Consider the following 13,879-nt stretch of genomic DNA (forward strand, 5'->3'; position numbering starts at 1 on the left):
AAGCAAGATGCCCAAGAGTATAAACAAAAATTATTCCATTTTTGTAAATTTTTAAAAAGTTGTGCATATGCATGTTGTTATATTCGTAATTCCTTTCTGAACCATTACACAAGAAATTAAAAATACTGGGGGGGGGGGGACACCTGGGTGGCTCAGTGGGTTAAAGCCTCTGCCTTTCGCTCAGGTCATGATCCCAGGGTCCTGGGATCGAGCCCCGCATCGGGCTCTCTGCTTGGCAGGGAGCCTGCTTCCTCCTCTCTCTCTCTGCCTGCCTCTCTCCCTACTTGTGATCTCTATCTGTCAAATAAATAAATAAAATCTTTAAAAAAAATACTGGGTAGCATGGAGAAAGAATCTTCTCTTTTTAAACTGTTTGTACTATTTGAAGTTTTTTCTTTGTTAAATTTAATTCAAGTCTGTATTTTAAACTTTCTTTCCCTGAGTAACACAATATTTGGGGTGGGCAGTGAGTAGGTGGAGACAAGACGTAATGTCTTCAGAATCTTTCCTCTTCAGCGTGTAGAGACCCACCTCATTCTTTTTTTTTTTTTTTTAAGATTTTATTTATTTATTTGACAGACAGAGATCACAAGTAGACAGAGAGGCCAGCAGAGAGAGAGAGGAGGAAGCAGGTTCCCCGCTGAGCAGAGAGCCTGATGTGGGGCTTGATCCCGGTACCCTGGGATCATGACCTGAGCTGAAGGCAGGGGCTTTAACTCACTGAGCCACCCAGGTGCCCCACCCCGCCTCATTCTTCCGACTGGTGCCTTGCCTTCCACCGTGAGCTCCTGCTGTGACTTACTTAATCACTAACGGGCATTTATAGCTTATTTCTATTTTTTTGTGAATACAAATAATGCCGTACTAAATATCCTTGAACATTAATCATTGTGCATACATGGACTATTTCTATAATACAGTATAATTGATCTTCTATAGTATAAGTTGCTGGGAGTGGAATTGCTGGTCAACAAGTACGTGCATTTTTCATTTTGATAGATTTTGCCAATTTGCTCTATAAAAGGGTTGTCCTAGTTTACATTTCCACCAGTTATGGCTGAGTGCATGTGCTTTCACCCCTTGCCAAGCCTGGGTATTACCTGGATAACATTATTAAGATTTCTGCATTTAAAGAAATTGGAGATTCTTACTGAAAGAAGCTTATTTTTGTCCAATGAACTGAGGAAGTATTAATGATGCTTAAGGTGGTTTCTTCACCTTTTATGTGCATAGCCATTAATGACAAAACCAGAAAAAAAAAAAAAGTCTACAGTAAAGGGAAGTGAAAGCCTTCTGGATGGTTTTGTATTTTCTTTTCTGCCCAGTATGTCTCACCTGGACTCACGCTGACTGAGCTCGCTCGCTACAGCTGGTCATCAGAGCACATAAAGGAGCGCCCGTGGCAGCCCAGCCCAGGATGGGACCATGCTCTGCCATCAGGCTGGTGAGCAGGCTCTCACAGTGGTGTGGGCGATAAGCAGCTCTTTCTCCCCACCATTTCTGTTTCGAAGTGCTCCAAAATGTTGCATGAAATAATTTCCATTTTTTGGTCAGACCATTTGTTTTAGAGATCAGGGTAAGAAGATTATTCAAATTATTTACCTTCATTTTAACTTTCTTTTCTCTACCCATCTCCATTTGTTTTTGGCATTTCCAAACAGCCTTCTTTGAGATACAATTAGCATACCATGCAACTCACCCGAAGTATATTTATAGAGAGAGACGACCAGGACCACAGTAACTCCAGAACATTTTCACTAACCCAAAAAGTAATTGTACCCCTTAATTGTTACCCATCTCCATTCCTCCATCCTCCTCTGCTTCCCCATCCCTTTTCTTTTCTTCTTTTTCTTTATTTTCTAGTGAGCTCCATGCCCAGTGTGAAGCTCGAACTCATGACCCTGGGATCAAGAGTCTCACATCCCACCTACTGAAGCAGCCAGATGCCCTGCTGCCATTCCCTTTTAAAAACATCATTCCTGGGGCTCCTGGTTGGCTCAGTCAGTTAAGCATCTGCTTTCCATTCAGGTCATGATCCCTGGGTCCTGGGATGGAGTTCTGCCTGCCACTTCTCCTGCTTGTGCTCTCTTGATACGATTTGGGTTGTTTCTGTAAAAAAGAAACAACACAAAACAACAAACGTATCTCCCAAGATCTTTTCCTGTCCCCCTAATAAGTTTTCGGGCTCTACCCAGACTCTCATCTTCAGGACATTCAGAGCTATCAGCCAAACCCAGTGCATCACGTTCAGTCCTGGGGAGCACGAGCAAAACACTCCTTAGCTAATCTTAGCATCCTACTCATAAGAGAACAGGTGCTTCTGTGCCTGTTTAAATTAGGAAGAAGAGCATGCCTCCAGTGTGAAGGGTGGAGAGACTCTGAAATACATGAACAAAGCAACTAAGAGCTGTGGAGCAGTCACCAATCACTGACCCTACTACGGGCACAGCACCCCACAGTTTGCAAAACACTGTCCAGTTGGAAATGGCACTAGTCGGTGTCAGGTGAAGTCCCTCTGAGAATGGACACGGCTCTCATGGCTCTTGTAAGAGACACCATTCATGTGTTACTATGTGGGGTGAGCTAGAAAAGACTGTCTGGTAGCCATGACTGTTTGATTTTAGCAAATTTGGCAGATGGATTTTGGCAAGTTAAAATAGCAGCTTCTCGGTAGTCTGTGGTTAATGTGAAGGCGTAGGGGTGGGGATGGTCGAGAAGGGGGTGAGAGCAGGGGAGGAAGTGATGGGGAGAAGAGCACTGGGTTCTAATCGCAACTCCACAGGCTTTTGAGCAAATCTCTTAATTTATCTGGATCTTGGGTTCCTGAGACTCAATGATCACCTGGTACCTTCTAGACTCCTCAAATTCTGAATCAAAACGCCAAGTGTGAACTTGAGAATTTGTATATTTAGAAACATAGCCTATCACTTTTACTATTGCTTATCTAACAGGTGGTTATATTTTTATTTTGCAAACTTGATTTGGACTGAATTTTGTGATAACTGTCATCTTTATTATGCAAAAAATAATTTGGAGCCGACCTGTATTTCATGAAGTGCTTCCCCTCCTACTACACTAGATGGCGCTAGAGGCAAGGCAAATCAGATCTGCCCCCCACCAAAAGGCGGGGGATGGGGGGTGGTTTTGACCAGGAAAGTCAAAGTTATTATATACGGTAAATTCAAAAGGCTTCAGTCTTTATCAAGAACCGTTGTGTCCACATCTTCAGAAAGGTGTGCGAATACTGCCAGTGATAAACATCTTAATATCAGGATAGTGTAAGATTTTTTTGTAGAAGCTTTCATGCTATTAGTGTGACCAACTATAAGATATCTTAGATGGGGCCCAACACATATATACACACGCTAAAGCAATAGAAGTGCCAGAGAACAATGAGCAATCCTAAACTTTCTTCCCTGTCACGAGTTCTGAGACAATTCTATTGCACTGAAGGGAAGCCTTGGGGGGATGAAGGGGAGTGTAAACGACACATTATCAGATGTATTTGATGGTGAGGAAAGTGATGAGGGGCCTTTAGAGGTGTGTTGGTGTTTGAAAATTAGCAATAAGTATACAGAAGAGTAACCAAGCTAAAAAAAAAAAAATGAGGCAATTACTCATTCCAAGAAAAAATAATGTACAGAAATGGAAAGTACTTTCTGACGCCGCCGTGAACACTGTTTACAGGGTTCTAATAATAGAATCCTGGAATACTGATATCAGTGGCAGGGTAGGGGGAGAAGTTGGATGACTGCTTAGTTTTCATCTACCTTAACAGGGTGTGACTAGTTCATGCCTAATGTTCATGTATCATGGAGCACTGATATATTTAGAAACATGGAGGTAAATATCAGCAGAAACAACTGAAGTAGTTAAGGTTGTTGCCTCTAGGGAGTGGATGGGAGGTGGGGTAGTGGAATGGGGCAGAGACTATCGGTTTTCCTTAAAAATGTATAGTGCTATTATTCAGCCTTGAAAAGAAAAAAAAATTGGACACGCATGACACCACGGATGAACCTTGATGACATTTGCTGAGTGAAATGAGCGAGACACCAAAGAACAAACACTGTAGGAGTCCACTTCCATGAGGTACCCAGTATAGGCCAGTTCATAGAGAGGGCAAGGAAAGTGGTGGTCACTGGGGTTAAGGGGATGGGGGCAGTGGAGGGCATCGTTGTTTAATGAATACAGAGTTTCAGTTGGGAGAGATCAAAAAAGCTCCCAAGGCAGATGGTGGTGATGGTTGCACAACAAGGTAAATGAGCTTTAATGCCACTAAATTGCATGAATAAATGGCTGAAATGGAACGTTGTATGTTAGGTGTGTTTCTGCACAGAAAAAAAGCACAGTAAGAAGAAAAATGACTTATGGTACTGCTTGGATTTTAAATAGCCACATGTACACTTTAATTTCATCACACTAATTTTTAGAAAGCTTTGGATGAATATCCGAAAAGATTTTGCATGTGTTGTGAGCGTGAGTGTTTGCACATAGATTTTTATGATACGATTTGGGCCACTCGGGCCTTTTTTGTTTTTATCCAGTTCTTACCTGTATTCTCCTTAGATAAAAAGGGTAGATAAGCTATTCTCAAGTCAGGGAGGTATTGCTGAAAGTAGGTATTTTATGAATACATATCAGGGGAATTTGAGATGCCCGGTACTAAATGGAACACATGAACCGTAAAAAAAATGTGCAGACGCATTTACGCAGGAATTTCCCTTTTCTGACCTCTGCTACTCTTAGTGGATATTCTGGGCATTTTGCTGCGTGGCCACCTGCTGAATGGCTTACTGGAATTTGTTCCCACATTTGTGCTGGGACCCGGTGAGACTCTGAGGGAAGTGAAGTTGTATCAGGTGAGTACCTGTGATGTCAGAGCTGATTTCTAGGTCATGAGCTTTTCTTTACCGTCACTCTCCTTAACCTGGCCCAAATAGGAGTGTATATATTGGCTTCTTTGCAGTTAGGAGCAATAAAATGCCAATTAGCTTGGCTGTTAGAAGTTGGCTAGTAGTACTAGTAAAGTACAATTCTAATTTAAATCATCATACCTTCAGTTTGCAAATGAGAAGGGAGCTCTAAGAAGAAGACAGTGGAAAATAACTTTATATATCCTTAGAGACATCAAACTGCCTTCCAGCCTTTAAGTCATGCTTCTTGGTTTTGACAGGTTACATTTACCTTCAACGGTTTATTGCTCTAAAAAGAGTGTTGTATCTCATTGTCATCCCATCTAAATTTTCCTTTTTGTTCACAGTGTGAGATGAGGACAGAAGCACGGCGAAAAAATCTCCTTATTTTGATTTTGCATTACTTAACACAGGAAGGGTATGTTACTTTACAAATGTTTACAGAGATGAATCCTCTTTCCCTGACCCCCACTTTTCCAGATACACACTTAACAAAATAGTTCATAGAATTTATTTTTTAGAATAGTTTTCTATTTATAGAAAAACTGAGCAGAAAGTATAGAGAGTTCCCACCTACTGGGAATCAGCCCAGCCAGTCTCCCCTATTATTAACCTCTTATATTGGCATGGTACACTTGTCACAAGTGGAGAACCAATCTTTTTTTTTTTTTTTAAAGATTTTATTTATTTATTTGACAGAAAGAGAGATCACCAGTAGGCAGAGAGGCAGGCAGAGAGAGAGGAGGAAGCAGGCTCCCCGCGGAGCAGAGAGCCCGATGCGGGGCTTGATCCCAGGACCCTGAGATCATGACCTGAGCCGAAGGCAGCGGCTTAATCCACTGAGCCACCCAGGTGCCCTGGAGAACCAATCTTGATACATATTGTTAGCTGATGTCCATAGTTTCCATCAGGGTTTACTCTTGGGCTATATAATTCCGTGAGCTTTGACAAATGCACAATGTCATAGATTTGGCATTGTAGTATCCTATCCAATAGCTTCTCCCTAAAATTCCCTTGTGCTCTGCCTATCCCTGCCTTCGTGTTCAGCAACACAGACACAGACTTTTATTGCCTCATTTACATAGTTATTATTCCCATTATGCATTTGAAAACTTTAACAAAGCTACCCTGTTCCTGAGATACCTTCCCTTTCCCATTCAGGTTTCAGTCTATCAAATAAGATTCCCCGGGGTCCCACTGCTGGGTATGTACACAGAGATAATGCTCTTAGTCCTCAGTTCTTCTTCCCTCAAAATAAAGGTATCGCATTTACCTGACGACCTGTGCTTGGCTCTCTTTTCCGCGTAATGCTATTTGTTGACTGGCAGGAGAGGAAATGGGGGAGCATTTGAGTTTGGCCACCTACCTGATTCAGAAACGTGCAAGCCCTTGCAATGAAGGCTGAAGGTGTTCCAGGTTTTGTGAGGAAGAGAGCTCATCCACTATTTACTTTGGAGTTTTCTTTCTTTCCAAGTCTTGGCCAGGAAGAAAATATTCGGGTTTCAGGCTTAGGGCTTGAACTTTCAATTTAAGGCAGCAGTTCTCAACTGGGGTAATTTTGCCCCTTGGGGGACATTTGGCAATGTCTGGAGACGTTTTTTGACTGCCACAATGGCACCTAGAGGGAGAGAGCAGGGATGCTCTTAAACATCCTTCCATGTACGCGACAGCAACCGACAACAGGGTCGCCCCAGGTGTCAACCGTGCAAAGACACTGTATTAGGAAGAACTGTGAAAACAAAGACAAAGAAAAGTCAGCGTAGTTTATCCCTTCTCCTACAGTGCTTACTGTTATTTACAAAGCATGCATTTCCCCTTTCTGCCACAAGATGGCCCCTTGCATCTCGCATTAATGAAAAATCCACTAGAGTTGATCATTGTCCTGAGAATCCCCTGGTTAAGGTACTTATGAGTGGATTCTCAAGATGAAAAGTAAACTTTCAGAAAAGTAGGCATGCCTTTAACAAAATATTAAGAATTTATCTTCACAAAGAGGATAGATAGATTACAGTGGACTGAAATAAATCAGAAAAAGCTTTGTAGAGAAAGTGATGCGAGCTGGTCTTGAAAAATGTATGGAGTATAGAATATGTATGGAGTATGGAGTATGAAAGGTGTATGGAGTGTGGATAGAGAGACATGATGGACGAGGATGTTCTAGCAAGTGCAGAGAGAAAGAAAAGAAAGAAAGAAAGGGCATGAGCTAAGTGGAACAATTAGGTAGACAGAAAGACCAGAGGTTGACTATCAATTGACGCTTACAATGTCTTTAAAATTAGCAGGGTCACCGGAAATAATCATGGCAGCCTCATTTAAGAAAGTTCAGGCTTCCAACTGACCTGAATCTGGGGCAGGAAAGAGAGCATAATAAACAACGTTTTCTCCTACTTTCCCAGATTGGAATCAAACAGCAAGAACTCTGTCCTGCAGCAGGAATTCTTAATCTGAGGTCCTTGGATGAAACTGTATGTTAACTTGTGCATATCTGCACACTTTTCAGGAGAGAGTTGTTGGTTTCAATAAGAAGCCAAGAGCTAAGATTAAGACCTGGAGAGTCTTTCCACTTTCAGAGTGAGACAAAGCATTTGCTTTTATTGCTAAGACCACTGAAGTTGGACCTCCCTACAACTGAACAGGTTAAAAATGACAGTGCAGAACTCCTGGTGAAGACAGTCCTTACATCCCCAGTCAGCTGCTAGGGTCATGTGCAACGGAAGAAAACACCACCAGGAATAATACATCCAAGCCGATGATGTCTTCTTATGCTAAATTTCCTTCAATGATATTGATCAACATCAGAATTTCAGAATTTCCTTCAAAACTCATGACCTACCCTTTTCAATCGCTGCAAAATCATGGCAAATCTTGCCTCTTGGGGTTGAATTTGAGTTTATCAATTGCCCGATGTTACCTAAAAGGAATGCTGGTGAATAAAGAGGGAATCGAGTTGGGCAAATACCCACTTCAGGCTAAAAATGAGTAAAGGTAAAGCACAAAACATTTTCTTAGTTGATTTACTTATTTGACTTTTAAGGACTTCCAAAAACATTTTGAACAATGATGACATCCTTAGAGTAAGTTTGTAACTTCCCGAGGCAACTGCTTTGAAAAACACTACGTGCATATCCTTACTGTATGTGGGGCTTCTTACTCTATAGGTGAACATCATGTATCCTACTGTCATCTAACGTACTACTCAACATAAGCTTACTATTTGTATTGAACGTGTTTAGACTTGTTGTGCCTGTTTGCCTTTATTCATTTCACCCAGAGTCAATTCTTTTGTCTTGCTTTTTTCTTCTGTGAAATGGCCAGATACATCGATGCAGCCAATGCTTTGGAGCAAGAAACTAAACTGGGGTTACGACGCTTTGAAGTTTGTGACAACATTGACCTTGAAACTATTTTGATGGAATATGAGAGCTACTATTTTGTAAAATTTCAGAAATATCCCAAAATTGTCAAAAAGGCATCATCAGACACAGGTACATGGCTATTTTCTAGAAATAAGGTTTTCTCTCATCTTGAAGATTGGTGTTTCTTCCTCACTGTATCCCCAGATGGATGCTACAGGCACTCTGTCCTGAAAGAATAGACCAGAAGGACCATGTAGCCTCTAGTAGATCCTATACAGATAACATCAGTGTGATTGTCTGGGCCATGACGTCCCTATAGCCATGCTGCTCTTTGTTCAAGGAATATATATTTTAGGACAAGGAAAGCAAAACCCCAGTGCATCACAGGTACTTTTTAGAAGACCAACACTATTTTCATTTCTTCAGAGATGAAAAGAGCTGTTGGAAGAGGATAAATGGCAGAAGACTTTGTTGTTGTTAGGAAGACCTATTATCTATCTTGAAAATAACATGAAAATGAGTATTGGTGAAGCTAATAGCTCATGTATAGATAATGAAATGCTTTTGAAAGCCATCAATCCAGATAATGATCAATAGAATGTAAAGACCCAGTATAGGTTAGCAGTCAAGGAGGCTGGCTGGAGGAAAGATCTAAAGTGAGGGCCCTCTGTTTTGTAGTAACTTGACTTAGAAGTCTGTAAGTGGGGGAAGTAATTATAAACCAAGGGAGATCATTGTCCTGTTTACAAGGCACTTGTTAAGCCACAGACTTTAACATTTCATGTGGGGACCAGGAAACTGAGAGGAATGTCAATTAAAAATAGCCGGGGGCGAATCCCCTAGCTGGAGGGGATATTTTATGTGAGTTCCTTTCCAGTGTAGCGTTTAGAGCTCCCATGTCCTTGGCTGAGTGTTGGATCTGGGTTTTGGCAGAGAAAACACTGATGCCTAACCACTGAGCCACCAGGATAATCATTGACACAATCTACTTTCTAGATTTCTGTTCTGATCTAACTTGGAACCATAGTCTCCTGGGATACTGGGCACAGTGTGTTTATTTTAAGGTAAATTGGCAGAGTACAACTGATAAGTCTCCATGGAATTGCCCTGGTGTCCCACAGACCACAGCAAGATGGTGTCAAGTTCATGAAAACTTGAAATGATTACTGTCACCTGGCCCACACTGGGGTCGCCACCAAGTTCATGGTTTCCAACACATTTCATATCTGAGGGCTTTGGGGTCCTCCTCTGTGTGGAAATTCTTGGCAAACATGGGCTTCTTTCTCTTTGCTGGTAGTTTCACTTCTTTCTATGTGAGAATAGCTTTGACCTCCTAGATTCTACAAGGCTGTAACACAAATTTTAAGAACCATGTGAGAGGAATTACTGACAAACATTACTGACAAATCACTTTCTCTTAAAAATTAACTTTCCTTTTCCTCCCAATATTTGTTTTGCCACAGTGGAAAATAATTTATCACAAAGAAGTGGAGGGAAGACCAGAAGGTAAAATGAATGGTAATTCATCTTGGCCAACCCAGCTCTAGGAGTTTGTGGGATCCCTTTCCAGAAGATTCTCCAGCTCAGCTCCATGTCTGTCTACCAGCAATTGCAGACCATGATCATGTGACCTTGGTGGGCCCAGCCATGGGTTCTCCTCACATTACAGATGTCCAGGATATGGGTCACTGTCTGTTGGTTCTCCTGGTTTTATCACAGTTAACTGCGTTCACTGGTGCTCTTTCCAGGCTCTGTGCTATGAAGAGTACAGACCTCAGAGATGAAAAGATCCAGGTTCAATTCCTGGCTCTGCTACTCACCAGTTTGGAGCAAGTTTCTGACCCAAAGTGAGGTCCCCACTTGTTGAGGGCCGCATGCATGCTTCATGATAATACTCTCAGTAATGTTCTCCCTGAGGCTACCTTTGCTTTGTGCTCTTCTTTGGGAACAGTTTTATTGTTTTGATCAAAGTGTTATCCTTTTATTTATAGTTTCCATAAAGCTAGTCAGACTCTGACAATGAATGATAACTACTTTTTTCAGATTTTATTTATTTGACAAAGAGAGAGTGAGCACAAGCAGGGGGAGCGGCAGACAGAAGGAGTGGGGAAGCAGGCTCCCGCTGAGCAGGGAGGCTGATGCGTGGCTCCAATCCCAGGACCCTGGGATCATGACCTGAGCCAAAGGCAGAGGCTTAACTGACTGAGCCACCCAGCGTCCCCGATAATTACTTTTGAACAGAAATGGTGAGGAGAATTTTAAGGGGCCAGCTTTGGCATGCATTTGGATTCTGATTATTTTCCAGCCAGCCACTCATGCCGGGAACTTCCCCAGCATTCACTATGTGGCAGAACATTCCAGGAGCGAGTATCTTCTGAGCATTTTGCATCTCTTTAGGGATGGAGCTTGACAGCTTAGGTGTCTTCAGCTCCTCTCTGAGTAAATGTTTGTACATGGCAATCATAGAGGTCAGCCGACAAATGGCTGGGGTCAGGAAGGATAATTAGGAAAGTAATGAATGCTGTTTATAATTTTATAATTGAAGACAGCTATTGAAATGAGAGGTTGTGTCATGAGACTGGCCATTAACAAATGAAAGTACCTTTTCCTAATTTGCGCATCTCACACCAGAGAGCAAGCTCCCAGTTTACAGATTTGCCCATGACCCAGGGGAGGTATGGTTATTTCATGGGATGGGTAACAGAATTAGGATGCCAAAAAAAATCTTGACAATTTGGAAGATGGGCCCAAAATAACAAGATGAAATTTAACGAAATAAGGTATAAGCTCTTACCAAAGATTAAGACAAATAGCTCCTTCATTACAAAATCAGAGACCTAGAAATTTGAGTTAACAACAGACGCGGTGTGAGTCAGCAGAGTGATGTGATTGCCCGTGTGATCTCGGCCTCAGTGGAAATGGAGTGTCCACAGAGTGGGAGATGACTCTGTTCTGGTCAGAAGACAGTGGACAAGGGAAAGGTGACCAGGATGAGGATGACTCTTGGAGCTAGGTAGTCTTAAAAATGATTGGAGCAGCTGGTGATGTTTAGCTTGAAGAATGGAAGACTTGGGGAGGAGATGCCCCTAGAACAACATGGTACCAGTCTTCACTCTCTAAAGAGGATTGCGCCTTCTTTGTAGAATTCCACAGGGCACACCTAGGAGTGGCAAATAAAGTTACAGTGGGGTGAGTTTGGTTTCATATTAGGAAGAATTCTACAATCGTTAGAGCTGACAGGAAATGAATCGAGCTGCTCTGCTCATTAAGCACTTGTCTTTGATTGTGTTAAAGCAAATCTGTGAATCACTTGCCTCTAAAGAGAAATCAGAGTGGGGAATCAGACTCCCAGTTCCCTGCCAGCCCTGCAATAACGTTAGGCAAGTTTCACTGTGTGTGTGTGTGTGTGTGTGTGTATGACCTCACTTCATTTAAATCAATGCTATTCATAAGGGCTTACACTTGTAAAATGTTTGGTATTCATTTCCTAGATAATTTCATTTTTGTGCCAGCAAAAGTCCTGAGGGATGGGGATTTTTATTCCTAATTTACAGATGAAAAACAAATGCCATTCACTTCTTAGGACACTCACCCCTGTGGGCCAACCCTGGGGTCATCGTGTATGGACACTGGGGGTATCACTGGCGTGGGCGGTCTTGCTGGCCAAACACCTGTTTATATTAGACAGAAACAACTTTTTCTTTCTCGCAAAGATATGGAGAAATAGCTGCTCTCTGAGACCCCTTAGAACATGGGAGACACGCTTCCAGCGAAACTCCTGCAAACACATCTCACGTGTAAGGACAAAGGAACTGAGAAAACCAAACAGCTTCTGATATGGGGTTCGTGCTGTGCCCCCCACGCAGTCCTGCCTCTCTCTGATTCCATCTCCTATCCAACAATATTCCAGTACTGAATTTTAGGTCTCATGGTGAGGACCTCGTGTACAAATTTATTTTATTTTGCATTGATGTAGGTGATATATATAACATATATGCCATCCAACACGTAGATATACATACATGCTGTCAAACCCATATATACTCTTGTAAGTGCCACACCCCAGCACCCCCTGCCTCCCAATAGGCTCCCTTTCCAGCCAATACTCCCCATCTCCACCTGAGGCAGCCACTATCTGAATTTCCAGCCCCATTGATTTGTTTTGCTTTAAGTGACCAATATTTGGTGAACATTTGTTTTGTAAATATGAAGATCTGTGACAAAAGAGATGAGGTAAGGTCTGCTTCCCTTCTGCAAATCCCCTCTAGGTACACCCCGCACACCAGATCAAAACCACTGGCAAATCCCTAGGCTTTCTCTTATCTCCCCACAACCTGCCCCCTGGTCTGCACACTGTTCTTTAAGGAAAGCGGGAATGTTGGAGAAATGCTTGCGAAGCCATGTGTTCTTGAGATACAGAGTTTTGTGCAGAAGGGCTGGAGCTGGGTGGCATGTGGGGAAGGGAAGAGGAGGTCAGGTGCCTCTAGGAGGAGGTGGACACTCTAGCCTGGTCTTGGAGGAACCCAAGGGGTAGACTGGAGCGAGCCAGAACCAGGATGGATGGGGTGGGAGGACAGGGCAGATGGAGGCCCCAACTGGGGTACATATGCCTATCTTTCTAAAATGCTTTTTTTTTTTTTTTAAAGTGTGCTACACAAGTTGTTTAGTTACCTCAAATTAAGTGGTTAGGATAATTTCCTCCAAGGTCTTTGTTCCCTCCTCTAGGGTGATGAGCGACAGCTGTCAAAATCTTCCCAAGATCAGTCAGCAGAGGCCACGGTCCAGAACCACAGCAGGGAAATCAGGGGATGCCAAATCCCTTCATAAGGAACATCCTAAACAGGTCTGGACAGCTTTGCTTGGCATTGGTAAAATTGCAGGTTGCTGAGAAATTGCTCCAAGAAAAAAAGTCACATTTACTTATTCAAGGACGTATGTTTTTAAAATGCTGTGTGATTGTGTTAAATTATAGATTTCCTTCTGGATTAAAACCACAGGCAAATCTCTAGTCTTCCTAATGCCTTCTAATTTGAGTGGGAGGTCTCCTTCCTCCCCTTAGCCTTACCCCCCTGGTCAGAGTCCTGGATGACAGGCTTTGAGGGGTGAGCCCCAGACCCAGAAAGAGCAGGGGGCCTGGTTGCTACAATGCTCAATCATCCCATTTGAGGTAACTGTAGGTGACAAGTCTTCCTGTCCCAAAGCACATCCAGGATGAGGCCAAAGATTAGTCAGGAATGGCTCCTCCATTCCATGGGCTTCTCCAAAGCACACATGGTCGGTCCCCCTCTGGACCTCCACACTGGACGATCTCAGGAACAGGGTGGGGAGCAAAAGGCAAGAGCCCAGCAGGTGGGTGAGATCAATGGCTTCTGATTCAGGGGATCCATACCTAGAAACTCTTGGGTTCAGACAAACATACCAGGTTTCAGAGGAAAGAGAACCAAGTGAAAGTGTGAAAAGGGATGGCAAAAGTGGCTGTCAGAGATGCCCGGCGGGATAGAAAGGCGTTTAATCATGAAATTCGGTTGTTGGAAGAAATCTCTCCCTCTCAAAGAGGTTGTACAGTCCTGGCCAGTGTAATCTGCCTCAGGGGGAAGGAGGGTGAGATGG

At 42.8% G+C, this 13,879-nt stretch overlaps 1 protein-coding gene across 1 annotated transcript in view; it reads left to right on the top strand.

Moving 5' to 3' along the window:
- KATNAL2 (katanin catalytic subunit A1 like 2) overlaps nt 1-13,879 on the top strand; it is a 66,516-nt gene that overhangs the window by 20,881 nt on the left and 31,756 nt on the right. The window contains exons 2-5 of the mRNA XM_046025420.1: nt 5,261-5,331; nt 8,229-8,398; nt 9,733-9,775; nt 12,995-13,112. Of these exons, the coding sequence (XP_045881376.1) occupies nt 5,261-5,331; nt 8,229-8,398; nt 9,733-9,775; nt 12,995-13,112 (402 nt within the window). The remainder of the gene's footprint in view (nt 1-5,260; nt 5,332-8,228; nt 8,399-9,732; nt 9,776-12,994; nt 13,113-13,879) is intronic.

Source organism: Meles meles, chromosome 12 (genome assembly GCF_922984935.1).
Source record: "Meles meles chromosome 12, mMelMel3.1 paternal haplotype, whole genome shotgun sequence".
NCBI classification, from domain to species: Eukaryota; Metazoa; Chordata; class Mammalia; order Carnivora; family Mustelidae; genus Meles; species Meles meles.